Consider the following 13943-nt stretch of genomic DNA (forward strand, 5'->3'; position numbering starts at 1 on the left):
TGTTGAGAGTTACATTCTCTTGGGAGCCCTAGTCCAGCAGTGGGTGGGACCAAAGCCAAAGCCCCCCCCCCTGTATAAAATGAAAATAAGCGCCTATCCCCGACCCCACTGAAACATGAGTGAATCCCAGCCTTCCAGATGTTTGGGGACCACAGCTTTCATCTTCCCCAGCCACCAGAGCAATGCCAGTTGGGGATGATGGGACTTGTACTCTAAATAAGGGGTGAGCAATTGCCCCCCCCCCCGCAGAGCCAATGCTGAGGGGTCACAGGAGTTCTCGGCCAAAGGCGCAGGAGGGTTCTCTTTTGTTTGCCCCCCCTCCCTTTCCGTTTTCGGTTGAAGCAGGGTGTCTGTAACACTGCCTGCATTTTAAAAAACACAAAACACGAGTCTTGCTGAGGAACAAGAATACATAACTTTTTTAAAAAAGAAAAGGAACAAAAAGAAGAAGCGATACCTGAGCTCCGATCATAACCCCCGCGGTGAAGGAAGACGTGCCCCCCCCCCCGCTCTTCTAGCTGAGGCTGACAGGCGGGCGCGCGGGCAGCCCTCCGGGGGCGGTTTCCCCGGCGGGTGTCATGGCCGCCTTCGCTGCGAGGACCCCGCCGAGAGGCGCCATTTTAGAGTTCCTGCGGGCCGCTCAACGCCTCCGCCGCCGCCGCCGCCTTTCCTCGCCTCCCTTTCGGCTCGCCCGCGGCCATGAGCGTGGTGGATCATGTGCGGGAGATGGCGGCCGCCGGGCTCCACTCCAACGTGCGGCTCCTCAGCGGGCTCCTGCTCACCATGAGCGGCAACAACCCGTGAGTCGGGCGGGCGGGCAGCCGGGGGAGCGCGGTCGCCGAAGGCTGCTGCCCCTTGCAGCCCCGTCCGCCTCTTTCTGCCCCCGCCCCGCCCCGCCCCGCCCGTGCGATCGCCACTGCAGCCCTGTGAGGTGTGGCTGCTCCAAAGTAGCCTTCCCCAACCGGGCGCCCCTCCCGGAGTGCTGGACTGCAAGTCCCATCATCCTCACTGGTTGGGGAAGGCTGCCTTCCCTCGCCCGGTTGGGGAAGGCTGCCCTAAAGGAACCCGAGTCTCCCCAGCCCTAACCCTCTTCCCCAAATTGCTGACAGGTGTGAACAACACAGTTGAACCGGAAGGGTTGTGTAATAGTTCTAGTCACTACTGGTGTGAATTCTGTCTTTGTGACTTTGTGTTGGACCGGGACTCGGGAGATCTGTGTTCGAGTCCCCGCTCGGCCATGAAGCTGACTGAGTGCCTTTGGGCTGTTTGCTGACTCTCAACCTGACCTACCTCACAGGGTTGTTGTGATGATATAATGGGGAGGAGGAGGAGGAGGAGCATGGACACCACCTTGGGTTCCTTGGAGGGGAAAAACATGGGATGTAATAACAATAACAATAATAATAATAATAATAATGATGCATTATTATTAACAACAACAACAGTCTGCCCTTCTCGGATATTTGACTGCATTCCTCCCCTCCCCGCCGCCCCATCTTTATATACCTGAGAAATGAGGCTAACCTTTCCAGTGTCTAATTAGGTTCTCGTCCACAAAAGTTTCTGCTACAATAAGGGTGCAATCCTATGTGTGTTTAGGCAGGAAAAAAGGCCAACAGCTCCCAGCATTTCCCAGCCAGCCACTTACTTGGGAGTAAGCCTCGTTGAGCGGGATGCAAATTGTGCCCCTGCAAGGCCTGGGGGAGGTTTCACGTTCGTTTAAGAGTCTTGAGTCACTTTTACAGGCTAACAGATCTATTCGGGCATAAACTTGCGTGGATTAAGCTCATGCTGCAATACTGGGGCGAGGAACTTGTGACCCTCTGGATGTTGATGGATTTGAACTCCTATCATTCTCAGCCAGCATGGCCGGTGGTCAAGGGTGATGGGAGTTGTAGTCCAACAGCATCTGGAGGACCACAAGGTACTGTATGTAATACATCTGCTTAGACTGCACCAAGCTAACAGGGCTGCTCTACCTTTGGCTGGTCCATATCAAAGCGGAAAGATTATGGTGGGGAAAGGAATGGGTGTGATGGGAGATTGGATTGGGTGGAGGAAGAAATGGGTAGATCTGGGGTAGCATGATCAGATGTTGGAAAGAGTAAGGCTCCTGTGCCTTTCATCGTGGTGAGAACATTTGGCATTTATAGGAAGAGGCGTCTTCAGGCTGGCAGAGTAGTGGCTTGCTTAAGGCCACCTAGAGAGTTCAAGGCAGAGGGCTTTCGGCTTGACAGATGTAGGGCAGCAAGTCCTCCAAGAGCAGATTGGGGTGAGGCAACACCTTATAAGATCTTGGTGCTTGGTTGGGAAATGGAATGGAGGGATGGTCTGAGAACGAAGGCAGAATTCTATTGACCGTCCCTTCCAGGTAGGCTTGAGGCAAGGGTCCTCGTGCCGTCATTTGACGCCTGTCTGCTTTGTGTTTCTTACAGTGAGTTGTTTTCCCCGTCGCAGAAGTATCAGCTTCTTGTGTATCACGCAGATTCTCTCTTCCATGACAAGGAATACCGAAATGCCGTCAGTAAGTATACCATGGCTTTGCAGCAGAAGAAAGCGCTGAGTAAAACTTCGAAAGTCAGACCTTCAACTGGGAACGCGGCGTCTACTCCTCAGAGCCAGGTACTCAGAATTACAAGGCCGTATATTGCTTGTGCCTCGCCAATCAGGCAGGTGGCTGTTGCTTACCCATGACAAGTTGATGGCTATCCAAATGAGTTCATATTTGAAAGATTCTTTGCCCTGATGTGATCTGTATACCACCAACCAACTGGCAAACATCCTCCTGCCTTTCTGTTTCCTCCTGTTCCAAAGCTGCCAAACAGCCTTTGTGTGTGTTTTAATTTACTTTAGTGTCTGCCTTCTGAAATCGAAGTGAAATACAAAATGGCAGAGTGCTATACAATGTTGAAGCAAGACAAAGATGCCATCGCTATACTTGATGGAATCCCTTCAAGACAGAGAACCCCTAAGGTAGGCTCTTCCTAGCAAATCAAGTTACATTTCTCAGAAGCCTTTAGGTGAAGGTGTGAGATAATTCCTTCAGCAGCCTTTGGTGGCAAAATAGAGACACCAATCTCCAGCTTTTTGGATAAAGGCAAAGAAAAATATGTGCCATTAGTCATTTCGAGCCCAGGGAGTTGCCCGTGAGCAGTCGTGGGGCGAACAGGTCGAAGGCCCTTCCTCTGCAAAGTGTGATGTCTTAGGTCCTTATTAAAACGGCATTGTTTTCATCACTGTATTTCTGTGGGTTACAGATTAACATGATGCTGGCAAACTTGTACAAGAAGGCAGGCCAGGAACGCTCCTCTGTGACAAGTTACAAAGAAGTGCTGAGGCAGTGCCCACTCGCGCTGGATGCCATCTTGGGTAGCCACTTTTCTTTCTACCAATATTTACTGTTTGGGTTCTTTTGAAGCGCAGTGTCCTTACAGGGCAGAAAAAGGGGGCGACTGAGAAACCCGGGTAAATGTGGATATTCTTGGCATGGACAAGTGGCAACATAGGGATTAAGTCAGGCGTGGAGACATTCAGTTGCCTGGTCATGAAGAGGTGCTAAAGGGATACACATGGTGGCTAAGCCAGCATAGTGACCAGTCAGGAATGCTGGTAGTTGTAGTCTAAAACATCTAGAGGGGAAGGCTGTGCTAAGAATTGGCAGCTGGTATCGTAGATACGGCGTTGTACGAAATTCAGGTATCTGAAGGGCTGGATCTCTCCAGTCCAGGGATGGGCAACCTGTGGCCCTCCAGATGTTTTGGCCTATTGACTAAGGCTGATGGAAGCTGAGGGCCAAAACATCTGGAGGGCCACAGGTTGCCCCCCTCTGAGCACACGCTTTCCTTGGGGCTGCCAAGCGCATTTGGTCTACATGGCGCTCACACGAAACGTCGCTTCTCTTCCAGGCTTGTTGTCACTCTCAGTGAAAGGTGCAGAAGTGGCCTCCATGACGATGAATGTGATCCAGAGTATCCCAAACCTGGACTGGCTTTCGGTGTGGATCAAGGCATATGCTTTTGTGCACACGGGTGATAACACCCGAGCCATCAACACCATCTGGTAAGAACCCGGGGCAGGCACGAGCCCGCTTTCTTGAAGGAGGTCTTGCAGGGTGTCTGGTTCTGCTTGAAGCAGAAAGCTCCTTGCTGTTTGGAGCCCAGGCACTGACCGTACAGGGGTCGGTCCGTACTCCTTCAACACCAAGCCGGCCTGGAAACAATTTGCTGTTGATTTAGGATTGCCTTCTTGATTTATGGCAAAGCGTTTTAATATGCTGAAGAAATGCATGCAGCCCCAAGCCTTCTTTCTGAGATGCTTCACAGTGAAAGAAAGAACACCTTAAGCACGTGCCGCCTTCTCTCTGGCTACGTTTGGATCATGTGTTCTTACCTCCTCCTTTTAAGCTGCTTTGTACTGAAGAAAATATCTTAGCTATAGCTTAAGGGCATCTGCTGTGTCTGCCTTCTAAAATGAAAAGTACCTTTGTTTTAACAGAAGAGTAAGATACACATTCTTCTAATAATAAACACACAAATGCTCCAGGAGGTGGTTGTTATTGTTTTTTAAATTGCTGTTAAAATATTATTGATCTATTATTACTTTTTCCAATTTGTTTTTCCAAAAGCTCATTGGAGAAGAAGTCACTTCTGAGGGATAATGTGGATATTCTGGGGAGTTTAGCAGATCTGTATTTCAGAGCCGGTGACAATAAGAACGCAATTCTAAAATTTGAACAAGCACAGATGTTGGATCCATATTTAATAAAAGGTAAGACCCTGGAAAAGATGGAGGCCTTGCTACAATCACCTGTGCCCTTGGTCCTATTTACAGCGCAGTTCCGGGCGTGTCCACTCAGATGTGAGCCCCACTGAAGTCAGTGTGACTTTCTCCCAAGTAAGTGGATGTAGGATTGCAGCCTTAGCTACACTTTAATGGAACAAACAAATCCAGCTAGTTCATTTTTCGTTTGCAATGTCATTGAGGTTGAAGGAAAAACTAGGACAAATTAGGCAGACCGTTCTTTTTCTATCTGCCTTTTGTGCTTATTAAAATCGGAGAGATAATGAAACCCCAGAGTAAGACATTTCTAATCAGTTAAGGGGGGGAAGTATATGGTTAACAATCGATGCATTAAAAGCATTGTATTAAGTAGGGGATGTTCTTGCGGTACAAAAGTATCGACCATTATTTAACGTTTGTGTTGAGTTGAACACATCTAAAATTATTCACAGCCAGTGATAGTCGTTTCAATGTTAGGTCTTCCATTTTAAATTTTTTTAAGTATAGATTTGGACTACTGTGGGCCTCCAAAGAAATGTGAAAAATAACTGACTAAATTAGGAAACACTCCTAACTTCTATAGAAAGTATTTTTAATATGGTTTTTTTTAGTGTGTGTGTCTGTGGATACATGCATAGAAGTGGGAACATTTAGTTGCCCTTCCTAAGCATTTAAAAGCTATTTGGTTCTAGGTGCTCTTCTGCTTATTAGATGACAGCTGTAAATTATCTTAGCTTCTAGTTTTCTTCAATCTCAACTTTTGTCTTTTTCTTAATTGTCTATTATTTATTATTACATTATTGCAAATGGATAGGTGAAGCTGAGCTTGAGTGACGAGCCCAAAGTCACACAGAGTGGGGTCTCGAACCCTGGTCTCTCCCGAGTTCCAGTCCAACATTCTCACTGTTAGGGCCACAGCAGCACTGTTGTTCTCGATGTCCAGCTCTTTCCTTCTTTTTCCTTAGGGATGGACGTCTATGGTTACCTGTTAGCCCGTGAAGGTCGCCTGGAGGATGTAGAGAATCTAGGCTGCCGTCTCTTCAACATCTCTGATCAGCACGCCGAGCCTTGGGTGGTATCAGGGTAGCTAGCTGTCTCTTGCTGCCTTTTCCCTCTTCCATTGAGCTGTGTTGAGGCTGGACCCATCAAGGCTCTGGCAGAGAGCCAAGTGCTTCTGGGTTGGCTGCTCTTCAAGTGATCTTAGGTTCAGGGCAAATGGCTGACTCTCAGGCAGCCAAGTTTTGATCCACTGAGGTCTGATAGTTCAACCAAGGCGGCTTTACGTGCCATGTCTAGGAGTCTCTGCACTGAGGTGCGCTACAGAAATCCTGCTCCCAAAGCCTCTTCTTGCTGCTGTTGAACTGAGAGTTGTTGGGTTTGAAAATATCCAGGGATTTCAAAGCCAATCTGCCTGAAATAAAACCCTGCCATGGAGAACTTAACTCTCACTTACAAATGTTGTAGCTCTGCCTTTCCAGCAATGCTGCTGCTGCTGCTCGCGGCAGTTCGTTAGTAAAATAATTCACAAAAATTAGAAAAGTCCTTCATGTTTCCTATAAACAGAAAAGACTGTACTGTGGTATCTTAAAAACTGGTAGACCCGAGCAGAATTGGGCATCCTTTATTAAGGGGTTTCATAACCAGGGAGACACTCCTGAAAAATAGGTATAATTTCAGAACATTGAAACCTAAAATTGCATTTCTTAATGGCCATAGACCATTGTGCCGTTAGCAGGGAGTTTCACACTACGCTATTCGACAGACAGACAGCAGTTTTTGCCCATCGTCGAAAGTGGTGATGGAAATGGGAGGCCGTAGGAGTTGGGGAAAGAGGTGTGTGGGGTAGTGAATCCACACGGTGACATGGGCAGGGTTTGATCCCCACAGTGGCTGGGGATGTGCCAGGGAAGCCCCTTCCTCCCCCTCGGCCAGCATGCCCTGCCCACGTTCCTTGGCTCAACGGGAACGCCCCGGCTGCCCTCTGACGGTTCACCCCCAGTCCCCTCCTTTCTGCAGGTGCCACAGTTTCTACAGCAAGCGCTACTCCCGGGCCTTGTATTTGGGAGCCAAAGCCATTCAGCTGAACAGCAACAGTGTGCAGGCGCTGCTGCTGAAAGGCGCTGCGCTTCGGAACATGGGGCGGGTGCAGGAAGCCATCATACACTTCCGCGAAGCAATACGGCTCGCGCCTTGTCGGCTGGACTGCTATGAAGGCAAGTAAAGAGGGCGGCTGTCCTGAAATCTGCCATGCCCAATCGAGCGGTAGAGTGAACAGCGTCCCTGTAGGCCAGCTTCCCCCAACCGGGTGCTCTCCAGGTGTGTTGGACTAGGAGCCCAGGAATCTGCCCTCTACCATGTCAGACCCTTTGGTCTGTCTCGCCCAGTGTTGCTGACACGGACTGGCAGCAGGAGCTCCCCAGGGTTTCAGGGAGGAGTTTTTCCAGCCCTACCTGGAGATGCTGCCCGGGACCTTCTGCACACAAAGTGTGTGTTCTACCATTGAGCTACGGCCCTTCCTCATTGGCCTTGTTGTCTGAGGATATGGGAACTGTAATCCAAAACACCTGGATGGTACAGGTTCAGAGAAGGCTGCTATAGATCAACAAATGAATCTCATTACTGAGATGTCGTCTTTCTGACATGCCAGGAAGCCTCCCTAAAAGTGAGAACTTCCAGCCCGCTGTTCCCCGTTCTTGGACATTGAAACGGGTCATTCTCCCTGGGCTGGGCTGCCTGGCTGTCAATGGTTCTGAAATGAAGAGCTCTGGTTACTTTGACATTGACCTCTTTGACTCTCAGGTCTTATTGAATGCTACTTGGCATCCAACGGTCTCCGTGAAGCCACGGTGATGGCTAATAACGTGTACAAAACCCTGGGAGCCAACGCACAGACTCTTACTCTCTTGGCAACTGTTTGCCTGGAAGATCCAGTTGCGCAGGAAAAAGCAAAGACACTGCTGGACAAAGCCTTGACGCAGCGCCCTGATTACATCAAAGCCGTGGTGAAGAAGGCGGAGCTTCTCAGTAAGTCTGCTTCCTCCGTTCGTGTGTGTGTGTTGCGCAGGCTTGTCAACATAGCTCTTACTCGGCACACATCGATCCTCCCCTGCAGTGCGCATCACTCCTGCTCAGCAATTCTCTCCCAAATCTCTTCCAGCTGTAACCAAACTCTGACGTGCAGCGTCCTTTTCTTCCACACTTGGTGTGGGCTACCAGCTGCCAACCATTCAGATTCCTCCGATAATTTCTGTTTATTTTCTGGAAGAATTTGCCACTGAACTAGCAGTGCCCACTTAAAATGACTCCTTGCAAATGGAGCTTCCCTGGTGTCATTTGGCAAGGAGCCGCCCACGTGCCGTGGGGCTGCAGTGCTTCATCCGGCCTTCCCTAACCTGCCCCCCTCCCGACGCGTTGGACTGCAGACCCCGTCATTGCCTAACCAGCATGGCTCATGGAGTTGCACTCTGATGGCATGACGATCTATCTAGCCAGGCATAGGATTGTGTCTTTACTTATCTAATGATTTGGGTTGATTTTATTTTTAATTGAATGCAAAACCTTCTAAATCCATGGGACTAAAAGTAGTCCTTCTTCTCTCAAACGGGAAGGAAGGCTGCTTCTGATATGGTGCTGCTGTGTGACACGCATGTGCATCATCTAAACCCAAGAGAGAATGAGTTCTTCTGAGGACTTTTAAAGAGCTCTGCATACCTTTGCATGAGTATGCCTAATTTGAGGCTCTTGCAATTAATCTGGAAAGGTTTCTTTAATTGGGTGGCAGCCCTGATATTAAGCAGCCTAAAATCTCCTTGTCCGCAGGCCGAGAACAGAAATACGAAGAGGGAATTGCTCTGCTGCGGAATGCCCTGGCCAACCAGAGTGACTGCATTCTCCATCGCATGTTAGGGGACTTCCTCGTGGCTGTGAATGAGTACCAGGAGGCCATGGACCAGTACAGCATTGCTCTCAGGTAACATTCTGGGAACGGTTGCTGTGACGATGAGGCGCTGTAGGAGTTATAACCACCTTCCCCAATAAGGCTGGCTGGAGGGGTGCTGGGAGCTGTAGTTCCACAAGTCTGAAGGACACACAGTTGGGTGGGGGGTGGGGGGTGGGCGCTGTCCTCGGCCATCTTCCTCAGTCGGCTGCTGGTCAGCCCTGCTGAGCTGCTGCCTGGAATCAAATAATGCCCATATTGTGTGTTAAAAAAAAAAGAAAAAGAATAGCAGATTTCTTTTTTTACAAAAAAGCTGTATTTGAATACAGCTTTAATAAAAACACAACTGTTTCATCTTTATTTCTGAAATACATGCTCTTCTTCTTTACGGCCATGAGGCGGCTGAGTTGCTCAGACGTCAGTGAGACTAAGCTGCGTTAGGATGCTTGGGCAGGCTTGGGTCTGAAGTTTGCGCTGCCTATCGCTTGCGTTGTCCTTTGTGAATGGTTGAAAAGCCGCACTTCTGTGCAGTCAGGAAGCTCATGAGGTTTAGCCAAGTGTGTTCAAAAGCTGCACTCTGCAAGATCCCTCTAACTGTGCGAACGGACGAGGCAGGAGCCATTTTCTCCTCGGCACGTAAGGGATGGTTCAGCGTTTCCCATGGGAATAAAGCAGAGAGGCTGCATATATCAGAAACCGGGCCTAGCAAGATGGAAAAGGAGATGGGCGTGAGCGGGTCTGTCTTTTTCTTTCTACTGCCCCCTCTGTTCTTCTCTTCGCCCAGTTTGGATCCCAATGATCAGAAGTCACTGGAGGGAATGCAGAAAATGGAAAAAGAAGAAAGTCCAACAGACGCCACCCAGGAGGAGGATGTGGATGACATGGAAGGGAGTGGAGAGGAAGGGGATCTCGAAGGGAGTGACAGCGAGGCCGCCCAATGGGCCGACCAGGAGCAGTGGTTTGGCATGCAGTGAGGCAGGCCGCCTCCGAGGTGACCGGGAGTCATGGCACTTGGTGGGCTTGACCCGAGATGTCCTGCTTCTCCCTGGCATGAAGAATCCCAAGGCCAGAGAGCACCGCTGCCAAAACTGGACTGAGGCCATGATCCAAAGCAGCTGAGCAATTTGGGGGGGAAACCAGCAGCACCACCCCGTTCTTTTTCTGCTTTCTGAGCTCAATGCTCCTTATTTAATGAGACAGCTGAGCCACTTCAATGGATTGGTGGTGGGCAGGCATCGGTGTCAAACTGCAACGTAGAGTTCTCGTTTCTAAAATTAGACGCTTGTAAACGTATTATAAAGCATTTCTCAATCATTTGTTAATGACTAAAATGATGTCGGAATCATGTTGCAAACCAATTACGCTTGATCCCCAGTGGTGGATAAATGTAGGCTGCTTTCATGTCCTTTATGAAAGGAGGCTTTATTCACAGAGCCTGCCGTGTCTTTAGATGCACGAACGCCTCCGCAGGCCTGTGGGAGACCTTCAGAGGGGCAGTAAATTCCCCCCTCGCCCTTTCCCCAACCTCCCCTGTGTTTTTGTGTAGGGCACTTAACAGGCACACTCTGAAACAGAAGCCAGCCGCTTCCGGCACCTCATGGAGGAGCACCCAGTCAACTGTGCGTGCAGCGCTTTCCTCTTTCTGCTGTAACCAGTGGTGCTCCTTTCACGCCTTCATGTTGGAAGAAGTGAAATGAAGCAGCATTGAGGGAAATACGGGCCGTGAAAGGCTCTTACGGTAACTGGTCATCCCAATTAACAGTATCTCTGGACTTCCACCCTCTCCTACATAAACTATTAAAACAGCCGTGTGAGCATTTTGTGCTTCAGTCCTTGGTTTGGTTGTATTGGGGGTGACTCTCCCTCAAAGCGCAGCCCAGTGGCACAGGAGCCCAGAAAAAGTGTGGTTTGTGAAGTCATGCCGAAAAGGAGAAGAGGGTGCCTTCCCTCTCCTGGCTGTCTTGACCCCACCGTGAGCTTCTTTCAGCTCAAAGGAGGCTAGGTTCTAAAATGGCTATTTCTTGTGGCCTACGCCATACCAGGTGGGGTCTGGAAGAAGCGAAGACCGCCCCCCTCTTCCATAGTTGCATTTTGTCTCTTATCCCTGGAGCACACCTTATCCTGGACGGTTTTGGAGGTTTTGTTTTGCAGAAAGCTTTCAGCAGTCATGGATGTCATTTTGGAAGTGAGGGTGCTGGCTTTACTTTCTTAATTTCTTTCCATTTCTTTCTGTCGTCAGATGCCAGAATTGTGTGCCATTGCCTGTGAGATGGGAAATGAGCTGTGGCACCCATTTTGTATTCTGCGTTGAGTGGAATCCCAAAATTGCAGACACAAACTCCACAGAACAGGGCAAGTTGAGAAGTGGGGACTCAGGGCCCGTTCCTAAGTTCACCAGAGGAGGTTCGTGGTGGGTAGAGAAATGGCTCATACACAGGCAGGCTGTGACCGTCAACAGGGCCAGAGTTCAGGATGGATTTAACATGTCATAGGTTTGTGTAGTTCTTTGGCTCCCCTGGCCCACTAAATTAAAGCCTTCCAATGCTTTTTTGCTGCTGCTTTTTTTAATATAGCTAGGTGAGGCTTGAACTTGGGCCTTTCCCAACTTGTGCTCTTCTTAGCTGTGACAACACACCAGCTCTTACAATGGCTAGAGGAGAAACTGGATCCACTGGCTTTAAGTGTGTGCTCTTCAGGTATCCCTATTTCAAAATTACTTTCTCCAGGCAAGGGTGAGGAGGACCCTTAATTGGAGCATGTAAATCCAGGGTGGGCAGCCTGCAGGCCGCCATCCACCACTCCATGTGACCTAAACGCCCTCTTTCCCTGCAGGCCACTGTTCTGACGCTGCTATTGGCCACAGTGGGTGGCAATGGCCACTGGAGTCGTTGGAGGGGTGGGATGCAACTGGGATTCCAGGGCCGTGGGAGAGGCTTTAACCTCCCTACAAGGGTCCTGGCACTGCCGGGGCTGCGCTCTCCCTTCACTTTCTAGCTACTTGTTATCCCCACTGTATTGTTATACATACATGGTCATTCATCTGCGTTGTCTCTAGAACTCTATGTAATCAAAGGAAGAGACATCTTGTCCCAGGGGATCTTCCAGCCTAAACTTTGGTGGATGGGGGTTGGTGGACGTGGGCAAATGCAGTTCTATGGCACTCTTTCGGTATCCTTGCCACCCACCCAAAATAGCAACATACACACCCCAAAAATAAGGGCAAGAGTGTGAATGCTGGGGTGTGGGGAGGAAAGGAACATCTCGCCACATCCTCTAGGAAGGGAAGGAGAGAGGAGAAGTTGGCTGAGGGGAAAGACCACGGCTTGGAGATGCAGGCAAGGGTTGATTTCGCGTAGTTCAGCTTTCCCCAGCCTGGTTCCTTCCCAACCATGGCCACTGGCTGGCTAGGGCTGATGGGAGCTACAGTCCAGCACATCTGAAGGGCACCAGATTGGAGAAGGCCAAGCTAGTAGGACTGCTTCTGGTGCCTCATTCAGCCCCATTGCAAGAGGACTTCTGGGGAAGCCCCCCACCCACCCACCCACCCACCCTGGACAGGAGAGGAAGAATTTGCCCAGCAAGCGCCAATAGCACCTCCCCCTGCTCCCTGCCTCATTTTACCGGCTGAGAGTCTGCACTTAGAACCAATTGAGTTAATTGGATCACAGCAAGCTGCACTTTGCGGTGGAAAAAGGGGGCTTGGCTTTTGGATTTCATTCAGCCCTTTAGAGCCAACAGGTGCAGCTAATACCCCTGCAAAACAATGCAGTGCTGGTGGGAGTCTTGTGTCCTCAATATTCACTTGCGCCTAATGTCTCCGGACCAGCCACCTCCCGTGTTACTAATGATGGATTTAATCGCTATTTAATGTTCTGTGTTGAAGGAGCATTGGAAATCTCACTGCAGCTGGTGACGGATGTTTATAGCCAGAAATCCATCATTAAAATTACTGCCAGCCTCCCTTTCTCCCTCCAGCACCCAGGCAAAGAAGGCAAAGACTCGGCAAAGACTCGGGAAATGGCTGCAGAGGAAGCAGGCTCTTTGTTTTAAGAGGTGTTTTTAATAAGGCTGTGAGTTGTACATCCCCACACTAGAACCACCTGAGCATTGTAGCTCCAAAACAAAATGATATAACAATCATAGAGACCCATGGCTGGAAAATGTATGTTCCCAGAAAATGTGAGGCACTGGCTGTGTTCCTCTGAACAAAGGTTATTATTATTATTATTATTATTATTATTATTATTATTATTATTTATTTATATAGCACCATCAATGTACATGGTTAGACACCTTTATATCTGGAATACCATTTTTTTAAATACAATATTTATGTTCTTGTTTTCCTTCCAAAAGAATAGCACTACAAGTCTGCATACACTTAATTTAAAAAAAAGACCCTGAAAACATCACAAAATACACCAATATATTAAAACAGCAGATGTGTTAAGTTTAAAATGGGCTAAAACCAGGAAAGATCAAAAACGAAGACCCAAACTAGCAATGGAAAACAAATAGTAGCTTCCACCTGAGGTCAGCAAGGCAAACCTCCGTGTCTAAAAACAGGCGCTGCCAGATGGAGCTCCCTTAGGAAGGTAGGAGACAAAGGGTTAATAACTCAAATATACAAAATATTAATAAAACAGGAGATTAGGGGAAATAAGACAATAAAACAGACATGGCAAAGGGATAGAGAAGAGGAGATAGGAGAAGAAGAATGAGAGATTTTTTTGAAAGATTCCCATTCAAAACAACGTCCACAAGAATAAAAGAAGGCGCCTTAAACTTAATCCAGAAATGGTATTGGACACCGGTTAAGCTGGCAAAAATTAACAAGACTTTGATACCCTCTCGCTGGAGAGGATGTAAAGATAATGGAACTCAAATACATATGTGGTGCAACTGGGAAAGTAAAGAAATTTTGGGACAGGGTCTTTAGAGAAATGGAAAAAATTACTGCTATATTGGCATTATTTCATATCTTTGTCAAAGAAAATAAAGAGATAAAAGAAAAACCGTTAATTGGCTATATGCTGACAGCTGCAAGGCAATTAATAGCAAGTAACTGGAAAACAGCAAAGATGCTGACAGTAGCTATATGGGAAAGGAAAATTTGGGAAACAGCAATTAGTGAAAAATTGACACAGAAATTACAATTACAAAGAGGAATAAAACAAAAAGATAACTTTAAGAGAGATTGGCAAAATATATATAGAATATATGAAGA

At 48.4% G+C, this 13943-nt stretch overlaps 1 protein-coding gene across 2 annotated transcripts; it reads left to right on the forward strand.

The window, feature by feature from the left end:
- The first annotated feature begins 659 nt into the window (after positions 1-659).
- Positions 660-10030, forward strand: ANAPC7 (anaphase promoting complex subunit 7). Of its 2 annotated transcripts, XM_063143685.1 has the most exons (11): positions 660-800; positions 2436-2622; positions 2854-2973; positions 3258-3369; positions 3906-4059; positions 4625-4767; positions 5745-5862; positions 6796-6992; positions 7579-7803; positions 8599-8749; positions 9501-10030. In XM_063143685.1, the coding sequence occupies exons 1-11, from the start codon at positions 700-702 to the stop codon at positions 9688-9690; spliced, it is 1698 nt and encodes a 565-aa protein (XP_062999755.1). In that variant the 5' UTR covers positions 660-699; the 3' UTR covers positions 9691-10030. The 2 variants fall into 2 exon arrangements, with proteins under 2 accessions (XP_062999755.1, XP_062999756.1); XM_063143686.1 differs by lacking the exon at positions 660-800 and having other exon boundaries at positions 2442-2524.
- Positions 10031-13943: the final 3913 nt, after the last annotated feature.

The sequence above is a fragment of the Elgaria multicarinata genome, chromosome 18, assembly GCF_023053635.1.
Source record: "Elgaria multicarinata webbii isolate HBS135686 ecotype San Diego chromosome 18, rElgMul1.1.pri, whole genome shotgun sequence".
Classification (NCBI taxonomy): Eukaryota; Metazoa; Chordata; class Lepidosauria; order Squamata; family Anguidae; genus Elgaria; species Elgaria multicarinata.